This window comes from Thamnophis elegans, chromosome 10, assembly GCF_009769535.1.
Source record: "Thamnophis elegans isolate rThaEle1 chromosome 10, rThaEle1.pri, whole genome shotgun sequence".
Lineage (NCBI taxonomy): Eukaryota > Metazoa > Chordata > Lepidosauria > Squamata > Colubridae > Thamnophis > Thamnophis elegans.
This window is the reverse complement of record NC_045550.1, coordinates 26,591,361-26,607,396: the sequence shown is the minus strand read 5'-3', so window position 1 is coordinate 26,607,396 and position 16,036 is coordinate 26,591,361. Positions and strand designations below refer to the sequence as shown.

The 16,036-nt window shown below is 35.9% G+C and overlaps 2 protein-coding genes across 2 annotated transcripts in view; one reads left to right on the top strand and one right to left on the bottom strand.

Moving 5' to 3' along the window:
- Positions 1 to 2,565, top strand: part of YEATS2 (YEATS domain containing 2) — a 41,630-nt gene extending 39,065 nt beyond the window's left edge. Inside the window, exon 32 of the mRNA XM_032225269.1 lies at positions 1,749 to 2,565. Coding sequence (XP_032081160.1) covers positions 1,749 to 1,857 — 109 coding nt within the window. The 3' untranslated portion in view covers positions 1,858 to 2,565. The remainder of the gene's footprint in view (positions 1 to 1,748) is intronic.
- A 3,705-nt stretch (positions 2,566 to 6,270) lies between these two features.
- MAP6D1 (MAP6 domain containing 1) lies at positions 6,271 to 13,804 on the bottom strand. Its single transcript, XM_032225641.1, has 3 exons — positions 13,197 to 13,804; positions 11,369 to 11,486; positions 6,271 to 9,577 (listed from the first exon to the last, which is right to left on the bottom strand). Exons 1-3 carry the CDS (start codon positions 13,781 to 13,783, stop codon positions 9,500 to 9,502), a joined length of 783 nt encoding a protein of 260 aa, XP_032081532.1. The 5' UTR covers positions 13,784 to 13,804; the 3' UTR covers positions 6,271 to 9,499.
- Between the last annotated feature and the right edge of the window lie 2,232 nt (positions 13,805 to 16,036).

Here is a 16,036-nt window from a genome sequence, read left to right as displayed (position 1 = left end):
CTGCATTCTAATTAATGAGCCACCACAGCACTAAAATAAACAAAAGCTAGTTGGCATCCCTTGCTTATTCTTTTTTGTATCTACTGAGATTTGTTAAATCTTCAGTGACAATTAACAGAATAACAGAGTTGGAAGGAATCTTCTAGTCCAACCCCAGCTCAAACAGGGGACCCTGTACTGTTCCATTTCTGTACCATTCTTATACCATTATTTGTACTTTCTGTGAAGTATAAATCAATCTTACCCATTTTATAAAGTTCTCTCCCAAGTTCATATCTTACAATATTCCTATCCTTGTTTTATCATTTTGATTGCCAAATTGTGTTCTGGGAACTGCAAATGAGACACAAATCCAGATTCTACATTCCCCTGCTTTAGAGAAAATATATTAAAATTGAATAGCACTATTAAACATAGATGATTTCCAAAAGACTCCTGAGTAAGGACAAGGTTGTTCCATCTTTTGGCTCAATTTTGTTTGGGATTTTATCCTACCCTCTCCCAATATTATGTTAAAAGCTGTTTTCGAAACTGAGCAGTTCTTAACAATGGTTTTATTGTTAAGGGAAAAGGGAAAAAAAGCAGGGGAACATGGAAATGCTGAACAACATTTTCAGATTTCATCCTCAGAAATGGTTTGAAGAGGATTGTTGCTCAGTATACTGTATTTTTCGGAGTATAAGATGCACTGGAGTATAAGATGCACCAAGGTTTTGAAGAGGCAAATAAATAAAAAAAAGTTTTTGAACTCTGCAAACTTCCCAAAAACGGCCCGTTTTTCGCAAAAACAGGCCCTTTTTTTTTAAGGCATAAATAGCCTTTAGGAGGCTTGTAGTGTGCTCTGGGAGGAGCAAAAATGAGCAAAAAATGGCCCATTTTTCATGAAAACAGGCCCGTTTTTTTTTTTTTTCAAAAAAGGCGTGGGTAGCCTTTAGGGAGCTTATAGAGTGCTCCTGGGGGCGGGGGGGGGGGGGCAAAACTGAGCAAAAAAATGGCTCATTTTTTGCTCATTTCTGCCTTCCCCAACCCCCAGAAGCTTTCTGAAAGCCTCCTACAAGCTATGGATGGCCATTTTGGTGAAGGAGGCGGGATTTTGGGAGGCAAAAAATGCTGTATTCAGTGTATATGATGCACCCAGATTTTCAGCCTCTTTTTTGAGGGAAAAAGGTGCATCTTATACTCCGAAAAATACGGTAATAACTTGCTTGCCATGTAGAAATTCCCAGGCTCATCCCTCATTTTTAATTGGTAAGGAATCAGGGCAAATAAAAGAAAAGACAAACTCCAAGAATCTGTTATCAGTCAAAGTAAAATATAACTGGGTTTTATTTACAGAATAGTTTTACATGATATAAAATAACTTTTTATATTTCTATATGATCTGTTTCAAATATGTAGATAACTATGTTTATGTAGGGTTTTTAAAATAAAAATACTGCTTATATAATTGTAAGGCTGCTGAAATAGTTATTTAATGATAATTGAAGTGATTGTTTATTATGATAACTATAGTGCGCTTAAAGCACATGTATAGCTGTCTTTATTTGCCTGATATTCCAGAAATATTGGAACACAAATCTCTATCTGCTGCTTTATCCTGTTGTGTCTAACAGGAAGTACAATCCAACAAGTCTGAAGGACATCAGGCTGGGGAAAGTTGGACTTCTTATAAATGTTGTTATTGTTGCTGCATCAAGTAGCAATAAATGCTTCAAAGAGTACATTCCATCTGCATTTTCTCTCTGCAGGATTCCAAGAGAGATCACAATGATGAACATTCACCAAGCTATCTGTAACATTCCCTTTCTGGACTTCCTTACAAATAAGCATATGGGAATACTGAATGATGAACAGTGATGTGGACTGAAAAAGCTACATAAAGCTTGAATAAAGATAATGGCCCAAATTCCTTGTGTCCAGATGCCTGTTTACATTGTAGAGACTAAGTTAACTTGAATGCTACAAATCAATGTTTCAACCAAGCATTTTTAACTATTTTTTTTAAGAAAAAGCTTTTTTAAAAATCAGTTTTAAGTTCACCTGTTAGATATTAGTGGCAGCTGGCTCTAAGTATGCTGCGAAAATTAAAAGATTTAAGTTGCAGGTTTAGCATGGAAGTTACTTATCACAAAAAGTTTTCAGTAATAATTTTGAAGTTTAATATAACCTATAGATAAGGATTGGAAGCCTCTGGGATTAAATGGATAAGTATAATGATAGACTAGTTCAGATATAATATTAAATTATAGTATTCTGTTGAGGGAACAAGTCTTGCTTTTCCCTAGGTTCATAGATTTATTCTTCTTTAAATGGACAATGTCACAAGGAGATGTTAGAGCCTTTTATCGCAGTTTCCTATATCATCTTAACTGGAATTAATCACCTTAAAGTAACAAAACTTTAGGGAATAGGGTGAGATAATTCTAAAAGTTGATTAAAGTGAAATTGACTTCAAATTGTTATATCCTCACTGAGAAGCTTTTGGGATTTAATAGGCTTCCTTTTCAGTTGTATTGTCAGAAAGCTTTCTTTGCTAAAAATAAACAAACCCTACATAACAGTGATAATTACAAATACAATAGCAGAGTTTGAAGGGACCTTGGAGGTCTTCTAGTCCAGCCCCCTGCCTAGGCAGGAAATCCTATACCGTTTCAGACAAATGGCTATCTTAAAGACTTCCAGTGTCGGGGCATTCATAACTTTTGGAGGCAAGCTGTTCCACTGATTAATTGTTCTAACTGTCAGGAAATTTCTCCTCAGTTCTAAGTTGCTTCTCTCCTTGATTAGTTTCCACCCATTGCTTCTTGTTCTACCCTCAGGCACCTTGGAGAATAGTTTGACTCCCTGTTCTTTGTGGCAGCCCCTGAGACATTGGAACACTGCTATTATGTCTCCCCTAGTCCTTCTTTTCATTAAACTAGACATACCCAGTTCCTGCAACCGTTTTTCATATGTTTTAGTCTCCAGTCCTCTAATCATCTTTGTTGCTCTTCTCTGCACTCTTTCTAGAGTCTCCACATCTTTCCTACATCGTGGCAACCAAAACTGAATACAGTATTCCAAGTGTGGCCTTACCAAGGCATTATAAAGTGGTATTAACACTTCATGTGATCTTGATTCTATCCCTCTGTTTATGTAGCCTAGAACTATGTTGGCTTTTTTGGCATCTGCTGCACACTGTTGGCTCATATTTAAATGGTTGTCCACTAGGACTCCAAGATCCCTCTCACAGTTACTACTATTGAGCAAGGTACCACTTGTACTATAATGTATAATTGTGTGATATACCTTTACAATAAATTTTCTTTATTAAGTACAGTAAGATGGGACTACTTGGTTTGTTTTATTTACTGCTTCATGTTTATGCTGTTTTTATCTTTATCTTCATTGTATGTTAACTCAGGCTCTGCCATTCCTGTTTCTACACTAATCTTTTAAAATCTCAGTATTGTTCCCATTTTTATTGAGAGAAATTGCGGATTTGCAGTAGACAAGTTACCCTAAATTGAGTTATATAGAAAAATATACTACAAAACTAAAAATACTCTGAAAAAAACAATATTCAGATTTTTGTCTTCAGTTTCAGTTTTTTAAACTGAACAAGGAAAACGAAGGAGTGACTTACATACTATTTTTCACTTCCAAAATTCTTACATGAAAAGAGTTGGTTGCAATTTCCATTTTCTCAAGCCAAGCTGCAGCATAATATTCAAAACTCTTAATTAAAATATAACATGGGAACTGGATCTGACATGGTTATGTACTATACTAATACAGTACTACCATCATAATCATCATCAATTCAAAAAGAGCAAAAACATTAACAGAATTAGTAACACACTGCCAGAGCCAGCATTCTCTGGACGAGCCTCTATGATTACCCCTTTTAATAAAGTTTACATGGTATTTTGCATGGCTCAGCATTAGAGCCATGAGAAGAGTAAAAGAAATGCTACACCAGAGCATTTCTTATTGACTTCATTTACCTGTAACCCATCTCGTCACTATTATGTTTATGGCCTCTTAATCTGGGCAGTTCTATAATTTGCTGATTATTTGTTGTGCTCAAGCAATTTGTATATCATACTCAAATATGTATGCTCAGGAGAAGTGTAGTCCATATTAGGTACATGCTGAACGCGTCCCTTAAAGGAATCGGATACAGAACTCCGTATCTACCAGAAGTCACCACAGTATTCTGATGGCAGCAAGGATATATGATAAATCTGGTAGGAAAAGTCTTTATTGTTTGGTGCTTCTCTAAAATTATTCAGCCTAAATATTGAGTTTGCATACATAGTTCAGTCATGAATTTTGTGTCTCCTATGTAGATTACCGTAAATATTTAGTTCTTTCTTTTAATTTAACAGGCATTTTATACGTAAGTAATGAACTGTAAGAGTGTTTTTCCCCTTAAAAGCAAATCCCCCTGTCAATGTTAACAATTCATACCACCAAATCACAGTGATGGCTGCAGGATAGTATTGCCATAGCAACTACATTCTAGCTTAATAAAATGGCAGGGTGAATCCTTTACTTAAAATATATATTGCATGGGATTAAATATTACTGTTTATACACAGAGTTAGGAGTCAGGCTACATGTACCAAAAGTCAGGCCTTTCTGGCCAGTCACAAAATGTTTTATTAATATTGTTTCAGAGAAATATTACCTTAGAAATTCCAAAAGTTACACATCAAATAATTAATGAAATCCTCAGAATAAAATAGCAACCAATTTGAATATTTAATGTAACTTATATAATAAATTGTCTTTGGGGATGGAGTTTTGATATACCCTGTATATATTCCACAGTATCCCTGTATTTCCATGAACCTTCTAGGCTACTAGATAGACAGTGATTTCATGGTTAGCCTTATAAAGCTTTGTTACATTTACTATTCTAATTTTGGTTAGGCTTTGTAATATTGGCTGTAATTTTATTTCTATTTAATCAATAAAATGTTTTCCTTTTTCTGTATTCTGTGTTTCATATGACTTGTGGTTACAATAAAAGATTCTTACAGCTATGCAATCACAACAGATGATGCATGAAGCTAATGCATTAAGAACTCTACGTATATTTACAGGATGTTCTTGGGTTGGTTTTTTTCTAAATTAATAATATCTGTGATCTGTTTACACAATTTCAGATATTGCTTGATAATATTGTTTTCTATTTAAGGTACAGGGGAGAATAAGGCATATTTAACAAAACATTTAATGTCTTTATCAACCATTTTGATTGTTATTTAAAATATTTTTGCAGCAAAATTGTAATAGATACCTGTTATTTTATACTAACGTACTAAGACGCTATAAATAAGCACCAAATGCTTACTAATATTTATCATGAACCAACTTGCACTTGTATCCCCTGTATCCCCATATAAAGAATATGTTGAGTTTGCCTTCAGTATTATTCCTTACATTTTAAAATTTCAAAAATTGTCATTGGATGTAGCCAGAGAACCCCCCCCCCAAAAAAAAAAACTGCATATATCTTATCTGCCTGGAATATCTAGTTATCCAAATTGACTTCATAATGAGTGACAAAGGCACAAAACTTGGCGATAAGTGGTTGATCTATTTATATTTTCATTTCATTTCACTTATATCCTATTTCTTTCTATGTCTCTTTTTGCACCTAAATTGATTTTATCATCCCTGAGGCAGAACTTCATTATGCTTCCTATTTTGAAAATGTGTATAGATTGGTTGCATTTCACAGAATGTTCCCGCTTTTCTCAGCAAGAATTTATATTTAAACACTGCATAAAAAGCAAAGAAGATCTAATATAACTAATTATTAGAAACAGTTGCATATATGAATTTGCTTCTCTGAATTCAAACGAGGGTTCCAGAATTATAGTAGACAACACCCAGGAAGTTCATAGTGAGGAATGTTAGCAGAATTCCCAGAAATTGGTTATTTTGTAAGATGGAAAGGGCAACAGATTAAGAACATGCCCAGATCACCTAGAATGTGAGGCGGGGCGGGGGGGGGGGATACATTCCTGGTTCCATGTTAGAAAGGAGACTACAGAATGTAGGAAAATATGTACAGTTTCCCATTCTGGATAGGTAAAATCAGGAAGCACATTACATGACACTTTACATTATTGTCCTGTGTAAATTTAGTTCATCAAAATCTTTCAGTATTCAAATGATTTCCATTAGACCAAAAACTACAGCAGAATGAATGTGTAGACAAAAATACATTTTAATAAATTATCTAATTCCATAAAATACAAACAACATGTTCTGCCATATTTTTTCTTTAAGAAATAAAATAACTGTAACCAAGTAGGCAGTGTGATTTTCTTTTCTCCATTTAGTAAAAGTCAGGCTTACAAATAATTAAACCAATTAATGTTCAACGAAATTAGATTAGTCAAGCAAAATTAATAAGAATTTCACCTAGAAACATTAAGCATGCAAGGATTGCAATTTGGAACATGTTTCTACACCTTCCCATTCCTCCTAATCTGTTCAGTGTGTTGGATTCATCTGGAAAACTGGCCTCATGACTATTGTAGGAACAATGTTGTCATTTACCTTCTAGACAAGTATCTTATTATTGTGATTATTCCAAAAGGGGCAGAGGGGACATGCTCAAGGAGATTTTGAAACTACAATTCTCAAGCAGCAGGCCCTTTACTGTAAGGAAAAACGATTGCTACATAAAATATTGTCAAAAGCAGTTTATGATATGGCACTAGTGGAAGGCAAGATAGCCTCTTATTTAAAGAATGAAAAACCACAACAGGTACATACCCTTAAGACCTTTCTTATAATGTAAATAGTGTAACTTTTTAGATCTTAGCTGAATGATTACAATTAAGAAAATTTTTATGAAAAAAGCAACTTGCTGCAACCAATTTTCTCCAAATTATATAGTATTTGTACTTCTGTTTATATATGAAAAAATTGGCTGCATGTTATTTGCCACATTTTAAACTAGGGAATGCTAAATATGAATTTTTCAGTATAAAATTTGGAAGGCTCTTGTGTTCTATATACCCAGAAATGGGACATCACTGGGCTAGATGAGAAGCCCAACCTGAATCAGAAATTTCATGTGCCCATCAAAAACTTACAAAAATATCCTGGAATCAGCTACAAACTATGATTGTAATTTCTGCAAAAGTAAATGAAACAATGCATTAAGGTGGGGTGATTATTATGTCAAACCCTGTCTTAAATACACTATATTGCCAAAAGTATTCGCTCACCTGCCTTTACTCGCATATGAACTTATATTGGCTCCCAATAGATGTTCAGGTGCAATTCAAGTTTCCTGGTTATTGCCTTTAAAGCTTTAGATACCATAGAACTGAGCTACTTGCAGGACTACCTGCTCCCCTCAACCTCTGCCTGCCCCCTGCATTCCCATATGGACATGCCGCATGCATGCTCCAGATCTCTGCTGACTGATGTCTAATGGATGTTGTTACAAATTCTCTACCCAATACTCATATTAATATAGAACAGATAAATGAAAATCAGTCTGATAAAATCCAGATTAACTATAATTAGCACAAAGAATAATGAAAAAAGTCATCAATTTGGAGAAGTCACGTTTTAACTGATATGCATCTGTAAGATAATAAAAATGAATGAAGCATGGAGCAGACTAAGGAAATATCTAGCCACATTATGGGCACTAATGCAGTCAGTGACTCAACAATGAATCCAAAGGGGAAACAAATACTAACAGCAATTCAGTTGGGAAGACATAATCACAGGTTAAATACTGTAAGTTCATACGTGAGTAAAGGCAGATGAGTGAATACTTTTGGCAATATAGTGTATATGCAATATTAGGAATGCATGAGAATTAAAAACTAGTGTATTTAAAATGTCTAAGCAAAAATTACAATACTGTACAAAAATGCTCTTCCAAAATAATGAAAAAGTAAAATTGTCTGTGAAAATTACACTATGACATATATAACACATAATTTCTTAGCAACAAGCAGTAATTTTGTTTTTTCAAGGCAAATCATGTTCTAGTTTGCATACTCAAAAACTATGACTGTTAAATAAAATCATATTAACGTGCACTCTTTTTTCTTTTGGAAAATTGTTCTTATTTACAACATTTACATACACATTAAATAAATTATCTTGGCCATTGCTTTAATGTGTGGCCTAGTGCAATATTCATTACTTAATCCAAACTAGTAAGGGCTACTAGCCCCCAAGAAAATGGGAATTGCCTCTCTTCTGCCTTTGAGGAGTTTTCTTTCCGGAATTTAATAACTGAATTCTTAGTGAAATTGAGCCTTCAGGAAAACATTATCAAGACTGAAAAAAAACTTCCAGGAAAAAGTGTGCTTGTTAAAGATCAGTTAATTCTAAGTACGTAAGTCATGGAATATTGATGAGGCTGTGATCCTCTGGCTGTGTGTTGCAATTTTAGCTGTGTTTCTTATTTGGCATACATTGATATAAACAACCTGCTTTGTATAATGGGCAGAGCATAAGTAAATAAAGCAACCTCACTTTTAAAACATCCAGTTTTCATTTTATAGCATCATTTAGGGGTCTCTCTGACTCAGAAAAGAAAAAGGATGGTTTGTAATACTTTTTAATCATACCCGCTTTTTAAACTTCACAGTAAAGACTGGACTTTGTTACTGAAATCCCATTCTGGATCATGTGGGTTTGTTCTGTTTTTTGTTCTTTGTTTTTATCATGTATTATTTCATTGTTCTTCATGTTTTTAACCTCTGAATTGCCCAGAGTTTTCGGAAGTTGGGCAGTGTAAAAATTTTAAAAACAAAATAATGAAATTAAATTAAAAAATAAAAAAGAAGAGTTGGCCGCTATAGGTGTTTGTGTTTAAAGAACTTGGGAGGTGGCTGAAGGGCATAATATAAGTGATTAAAGCTACTCAGCCCAACTGCACTTTCATTCCTATGATGCTTTAATTACTTATACAAAATAATTGTAATTAAAATACAACTCACATTTATGGATTCTCTGTAATGTAATGATTCTCAATAACATGGCATTAAAATGTCTGTAAAAGGGTGAGACTCATTTAAAGATGAGTGAAAAGAAGTAACAAAATTCAAAATCTACCCAAATTGTTTTAGGGACCCCTTAGTAAAATGACCATGAATTAATGGAGATGGAAAATTAATGATGGACTTTATACAATGTATATTTTTACTTAAGAATCAACATACTGCTTAAAATATTGCCTTTTTGCTTGCTTAAGTCAGTGTTTCAAGTGGGAACCAAGTCTAGCTAATGGTAATGAGGATATTTCTGTGAATCTAGGTCATTCTTTCCAGTAAGTTAGACTATCTTCAATTCAAATTCAAGTATTTATGATTTACATATTCATATTATATTCATGAACTCTAGTAATTACTATGTCTGCTTTTAATAATCCTTCACTTTTATCTCACCAGCACTTACAAAGTTGCATAGCTGTTCATTTTCACAACCTTAAGCTGGTCAAACAGAAAATGATCATGATCCAGATTCATATACTGAGAATGTGAGATGGCGCCTGGAAAACAGCAGAAGGATTTGAAGAAAACTTTGTCTTTGTTTCTGGAATCTACAGAGGAAAAAGAAAAGACATGGGAGATTGGTTGCAATACTGACAAATGATGGCTATTGTAGCCCAATAATATACCTACAGAATGATTGCTTGAGGAAAGCTGACCTATATTATTTGATAGCATTTCTCCTGTTGAAGGAATTAAAAATATTATTTCCTGCACATGGCTTGCCAGCATGAGGATGATCTATTTGGCTACCAGATAAGTAATGCATTTAAACGGACTTTGACTTGTCTGTGATGCCCATATGCAAGTACCAGGGAGCTGGAGGGAGTAGATAATCTCTTAAAATCCCTTACCATGTTTTGAATTACAGATTTTATTCAGATTCCCCCTTGAAAGATTTTTTTTAAATTAATGGAGTTAAAATAGGCTATAATTTAAGCTTCTTCAAACCCAGCAAACTGTCTCCCAGATACACACACACACACAGACACACAAACTTACATAATTTATCAAGCCCTTATATACATGACATTTAAGTTATTGTTTATGAAAATGTATTTATACTGTGGTCGACAGTTTCAGTATGAGGTAAAATCCAAATTAAATACTCTGATGCCAGTAGAAATAGTTTTATGGACATGTAATAACAAGGCACAAAAGGATGTCTTATGGATACCTAAGGCACAATATGCTGAATTATAAACTAATTCAGTCATTATGTATTAATATGCATGCACACTTCATCACAGTTATATTTTCAAGAATTGAGTAAAAAGTCTTCACAAAATATTAAGTGTGAGCATGGCCATTATTAATGGATAATAATTGATATAAGACAATGAGGAAACCAATTTCAATAAATATAAGAAATATATTAATTTTACATTAATACTAATTTAGAAAACAAACCTATGTTCATAATATCAGAGCGATTTAAATTAATGTACTATACGTCGAATTATAGTATACATTTGTGGTGGCATAACTGTTTTTAAAATAACCATAATTTTAAAGCTAATTACATGTATTTAAATTTCACATTTACTACACAAATGCTATATGGATGGAAATCTGTCTTGTATTCTTATTTTCCATTTGTTAACTGCCCAATGACACTATCTGGAAACAAGTTCTCTAGACCTTCTATCAGCTCTCACTTTACTTCATCTATTCTCCAGCATCCTTAAAAAAAATTTAAGAACATACATCCTTAACATGTCAATCAAATGTGAAATTCTGCACATACAGTAGTTTTGGCTAGGCCACATGAGATGGACAATCCAGACTTCTACTGCCCTCAGTGAAAAATTGGCAGGGTCCCTTTTATATCAGGTTAGCTATTTTCACCAGTATACCAACCTCCCTTTTGGTGGGCATTTGGCTGATTTCAAGAGAAAAGGTCACTGAGCTAAATGTGATCTCATTTAAGACATAGCTATTATGGCAAAGGATTGTGCTGTATACAATTAAATATTAAAGGTCAAGGTACATATCGTGACCTTGTTTTGTAGTAATTTTATGAATCAACAAGTAGTTCCAAATGAGGATATGTTTAAAACAAAGGGACCCACAGATTAGTATTGCTTATATTGGGATTCAATTCAACGTAAATGGATCATGTCCATAGGACTGCTTCTGCTAAATCAAGACACCTTTCTATTGATTTCCAAATTTCTATTAATATTTATTTATTAACAGATATTAATTAAATGCATTAATATATTAATATGTATTGCTTTGAAGCACTTCTTTCAAAGCATACAATTTTTTAAAGGGTCTGTTCTCTACTGATCAAACTTTAGCAAATTTCTGCATTCCAAAAGGTTTGTAAAGCACATTACCTTAAAGTCTGACTTGTAGCTAGATTCTTGCACAAAGTGATCTTCTGGAATAATGAACCCTTGTGTTGTCTTTGTAGGCCTGGATCGTTTTCCTGCAGACCATGGATGATATTCATGCCTAAAATTAATTTGCAAAATGAACGTTAAGTTGATGCTGCTGTTCTGAAAAAGAAAAGGCAAACTAAATCTGCTTTTCCATTATATACAGAAAGTTACAAAAGTACTTTGCTAAATTATTCCATTTAACGTTGAATACATATGTGTATTTCAATTATATAATGTTGATTTGTGAGTAACATTTAAGGTGTTTTTAGAAGGAAAAATTTGAAAGGACTAGGGGTGTTTAGGAGAGCATATAGTCACTGTAAGACTACCTTGTCTTAAACCTGTATGTGTATCAGTGGTTAACTCTGGAAATCACATTCCATCAGATTATGATGACTTTCATGGACATTCACAGTGGGGGCAAATATTGATATGTGCATTGTGACTGCACAATTCAAATTCTGCCCCTTTTGTACTTACAATTTAACATCATATAGCAGTATATACAATGTGGATCTTGTGTCCTGATACTGTTACTCACATTTCATCATTTTGATGAATGCTCAGCCCCTGATTCCTGGGCTATTTCATATATTATTATTTAGTAAGCATTTGTGTGTAAGAAAGGATTGGCTGATAATTGTCTGGACACAAATGTTGCTGTCTAAAGATAGACTGGATGCCTAATGGACCTTATTTTTCAAGCAAAGGCAACAAAGTCACTGCAATCAAATTTAACTTGAGGGCACAATACTGATAGAGCCATGTGTTGTTGATCTTAATGTGAAAGTGGCATGCCATTGCCTCTACACAGGATTTTTTCCCAGTTTTTTTCCTACCTAGGCCTGAGCTCTTCTAGTCATCTCAGATCCAAATATTAACCAGGTCTCTTCACAATAAAAATGGTTAAATGCTACAGATGTTAAAAAGAAGTTGGACCAAGATAGGAGTGATTCAGGTTCCAACTTAACTATGAAAGTCAGTGGGTGACTTCAGCTCATTCATTTCTATATTAAATCTAATATATTGTCCATGTTCACTGTAAAACTAATATGTTTAGGAGAAAGGTTTCCATGCATTGCTTTAAGCTTTCTGAGAAAAGCCAAGATATAAATATCATAAAATGTAAATTATATTTAACATAAAATACTAAATACAATGCAGGAGCTACTGAAAGTATATTTTATGGTGCCAATTTAGTTACATTTGTGCTGTATAAAGAAAGCAAAAAATGATGTAGTGACCTTCCACCATGACAAGGAAACCACCTGAGCTCTTGGAGAAAGGACAGGATATTTATCTAAATAGCAACATGCTGAATATATATTTGTGATGAAATGTCTAACTCACCTGGGGACATGGAGGATGGAGCACAACTGGCACGGAAGGAGCAAAGCCATTGGGAAAAGATTCCCAAGTGAGGAGACAGGGAAAACACCAGAAAGTGACTCTGCCTTAATTCTGCTACAGAAGAGCTGGAGAGTTGCTTTGGCAGGCTTTCAAGATTGTTACATTACCCTACTACCAATAAAGTTCTCTCCAAAATTCTAGTGGTTCTTATTTCCTAAGTTTGCCTGCCTTGAAAGACTTGAGCATATTCAAGCAGTCGGTTGCACATATACATACATACATACATACATACATACATACATACATACATACATACATACATACATACATACATACATAAATTTGTTGGGGGCGGAAGAGATGGAGCTGTGGATGGAGTCAAGCCTGCAGCCCGGGCAGAAAATAGACCACAGAGAAAAATTCAAGGAGTTACCTGTAAGACGTCCTGGCGATACCTGGAGGCGAGGAGGAAGGCCATACCTGTCTGGAGCCAACGTCCTTATTGCTCACCTCCTGCCTTGCCGCCGGCAACACGTACACCCGAGACCCTGCCAGGATGTCAGTGTGGGGAGGGGCGGCGGAGGCTCCTGCGGCCGGAGGTGCCCGCGTGGGTTCAGCTTTCCGGCACTCCCCAAGCCAGGGCAGGGTGTCTCTCTTCTGCAGCGGCCACGCTCGGAAATCCTGCTGGTACTGAGTCTCTGCGGCGAAGGGCTCCTTCCGGTGCTTGCCCCCGCTTTTTTTCGACGGCCTCTTGACAACGACCAGGCTGTCCCTCAACGAGGGGGCGGACGCGGAGACAGGCAGGGCAGAGGCTGCCCGCGGAGGGGCTTGCGGTCGGCTGCTGGAGGTGCCTCCGGACGGGATCCGGGGCTGCTGAGGGCTTCCCTCGCCGCCCGCTTCCGTCCCTTCTTCGATGTCGGAGTAATTGTGGATGGTGAGCGGCACGGCCAGATCCGACTTGTCCATCTGATTCCAGAATCGCGCCAAGCAACACACTCGGCTGATGCAGGGCCAAGCCATGGCGGCAGCACCGAGCGAGGATGCAGTGATAGATACCGGGACCCGGGGGTGCCTCAGCGGAGGGGGTGGGTGGATTCTGCAGCGCGCCAAGTGGCTTCCCCGGCTGAGAGTTACTTCCAGCTCTCTTCTCGGTATCAGGCTCCCCCCCTCATACCACACTTTGGTCAATCGGTTTTCTTTAGGAGGCTAGCAAACACGTGATGATAGCTCAGTCATTCATTCCCATCCCCATCTCCTACCCGGGGTGACAGAAGGAGCTTAATGCAGCACTGGTGAGGGATACAGATATAATAGGGGATGGGGGGGGGGGGAACTAAGGAGTGACACATAGCACCAGTCACCAAATCTTTCTGCCCTATCATCCTACCTCTTTAGGAAGCATCCTACCCCTACTTAGCTGTAATCACTGCAGCCTGCATTCTTATACATGTGTTCTATGAAGAATGCATTATTCATGTCTCCTGAAATCTACATGCATTCCATGAAGAATTTGTTATACATGTCTCCTGCAATCTAAAATAGGGGGGAGAGAAACTCCTGTATTAGATGATTAATCCGGATTGAAAGGGGGGGGGGGCGATAAGCAAGTGGCAATGTTCACAAAAGTAGCTGGATATTGCAGGAATTATACAAGCACTCCTAATGCACTGGGGGCAGCATTCTTTTTCCTTTACTGGCAGTATTGAAGTAAAACATTTCAGGACTGGTGAAACTGGCCTTTATAGGATTAACCTGCAGTATTTTGTATCAGTTGGTTTCTGAGTGATGCAGAGTGGCAATCCTATGCATGTACATTATACAAATCAAGCTGGAAGTTAATCAGTCAATACAGCAGTTATAGATTGTTATCAGCTGAAACAGATTAAAAACTATTCTGGCCAAGGATTGTACTTGAGGGAACTGGGAAAGGTCAGACACTAGAATAGGCTTTTTTTCTGGAAGTGTGTGACCCATTGAGGTCTTGGATATCATCATAAATATTTTCTTGCAGCCTGGTATCTGTTGGATATATGGAGAACATGCTAATAAAATGTTAACAGGGAATTTCTGAGGAAAGCTCTAAGGACAACATATTAGTACGTGTATATCAGTGGTCTCCAGCATTTAAGATTTCCTAGGTGTTTTGAGACCCCTTTGATAGGAAGACAACTCTGTTAATGCAACATGCTGTTGCATTGACAGTTTTGCTACCAAATTTCAGGGTTTATGAATTACAAAAAGGTATTTTGAATGTATCATTGAAGTAGTCTTTCATACATTTACCAATGCTTTGCATAGTATACTAAAAAAGTAGAAGAAATTATCCATTTGTAGTATGTATAATAAAATGGCTTTGGATTAATACTTTACAAGGACCATGTAAGTTAGTGAATTCCTTCTACTTTAATGAATACAAAACCAAATGGAAACTGATATACCAGTAATTCATGAGCAAGTTCACAATTTAGAATCAATTCAAGAATCGAGTTTGGCGCATTATTATTGTCAATTCCTAATTTTTCCACTATAGTATATGGAAATGGGTTAAAAGATATTTCACGTTTTAGTCTTAGTTACTTAACACTGGTTCTCTGCATCTACATTGCTTGTAGACCCTCCTGCTGTGGTAATTGTGTTATTTGTAACAACTATTATCGTAAAGGATGTTTACATTCCCTTATAGTCATCCTTTGGGTGGGTTGTATATTATCACACCAAAAACCTTTCCCTTGCTGTTCACCTCAAGCGGAAGGAAAGGAATGGGAGAATATAGTAGTATAACTGGATGTTTGCCACATATGTTGAAATGTATGCATCCATTTTTAGGTATGTCTTTAGTTAGCATACAGATAGCAGTGTATTTGCATTACCTAGTACCCAATACTGTAACCCTGGACAAGAGTCAGTTAATATAAAACAGCTGTCCTTCTAGGATGGAGGAATTGTGTAACAAGACATAATATAAATATTGCTGTTTATAGCACAGGTTGATAGGATTAAACTTGATTTTATAAGCATGAAATATAACAATGAGGTCAATTGTTTATCAAAGCATTTCAAAAGAAGGTTCACAATGTAATTGTATTAGTCACTTTATCTTTGTTTCAAATATAATTCACAAAATGTGTGTTATTCTAACTATATCCAGGTATCTGCTGGTAGGGAGCCCAATGAACATTGCAAGTGTATTCCAATAAAATATACTTTCTGGCTTTTATCTTCAAATGCTTTGGTCTTTTTTTTAGGCAAGAACATTCTCACACAATCATCTAG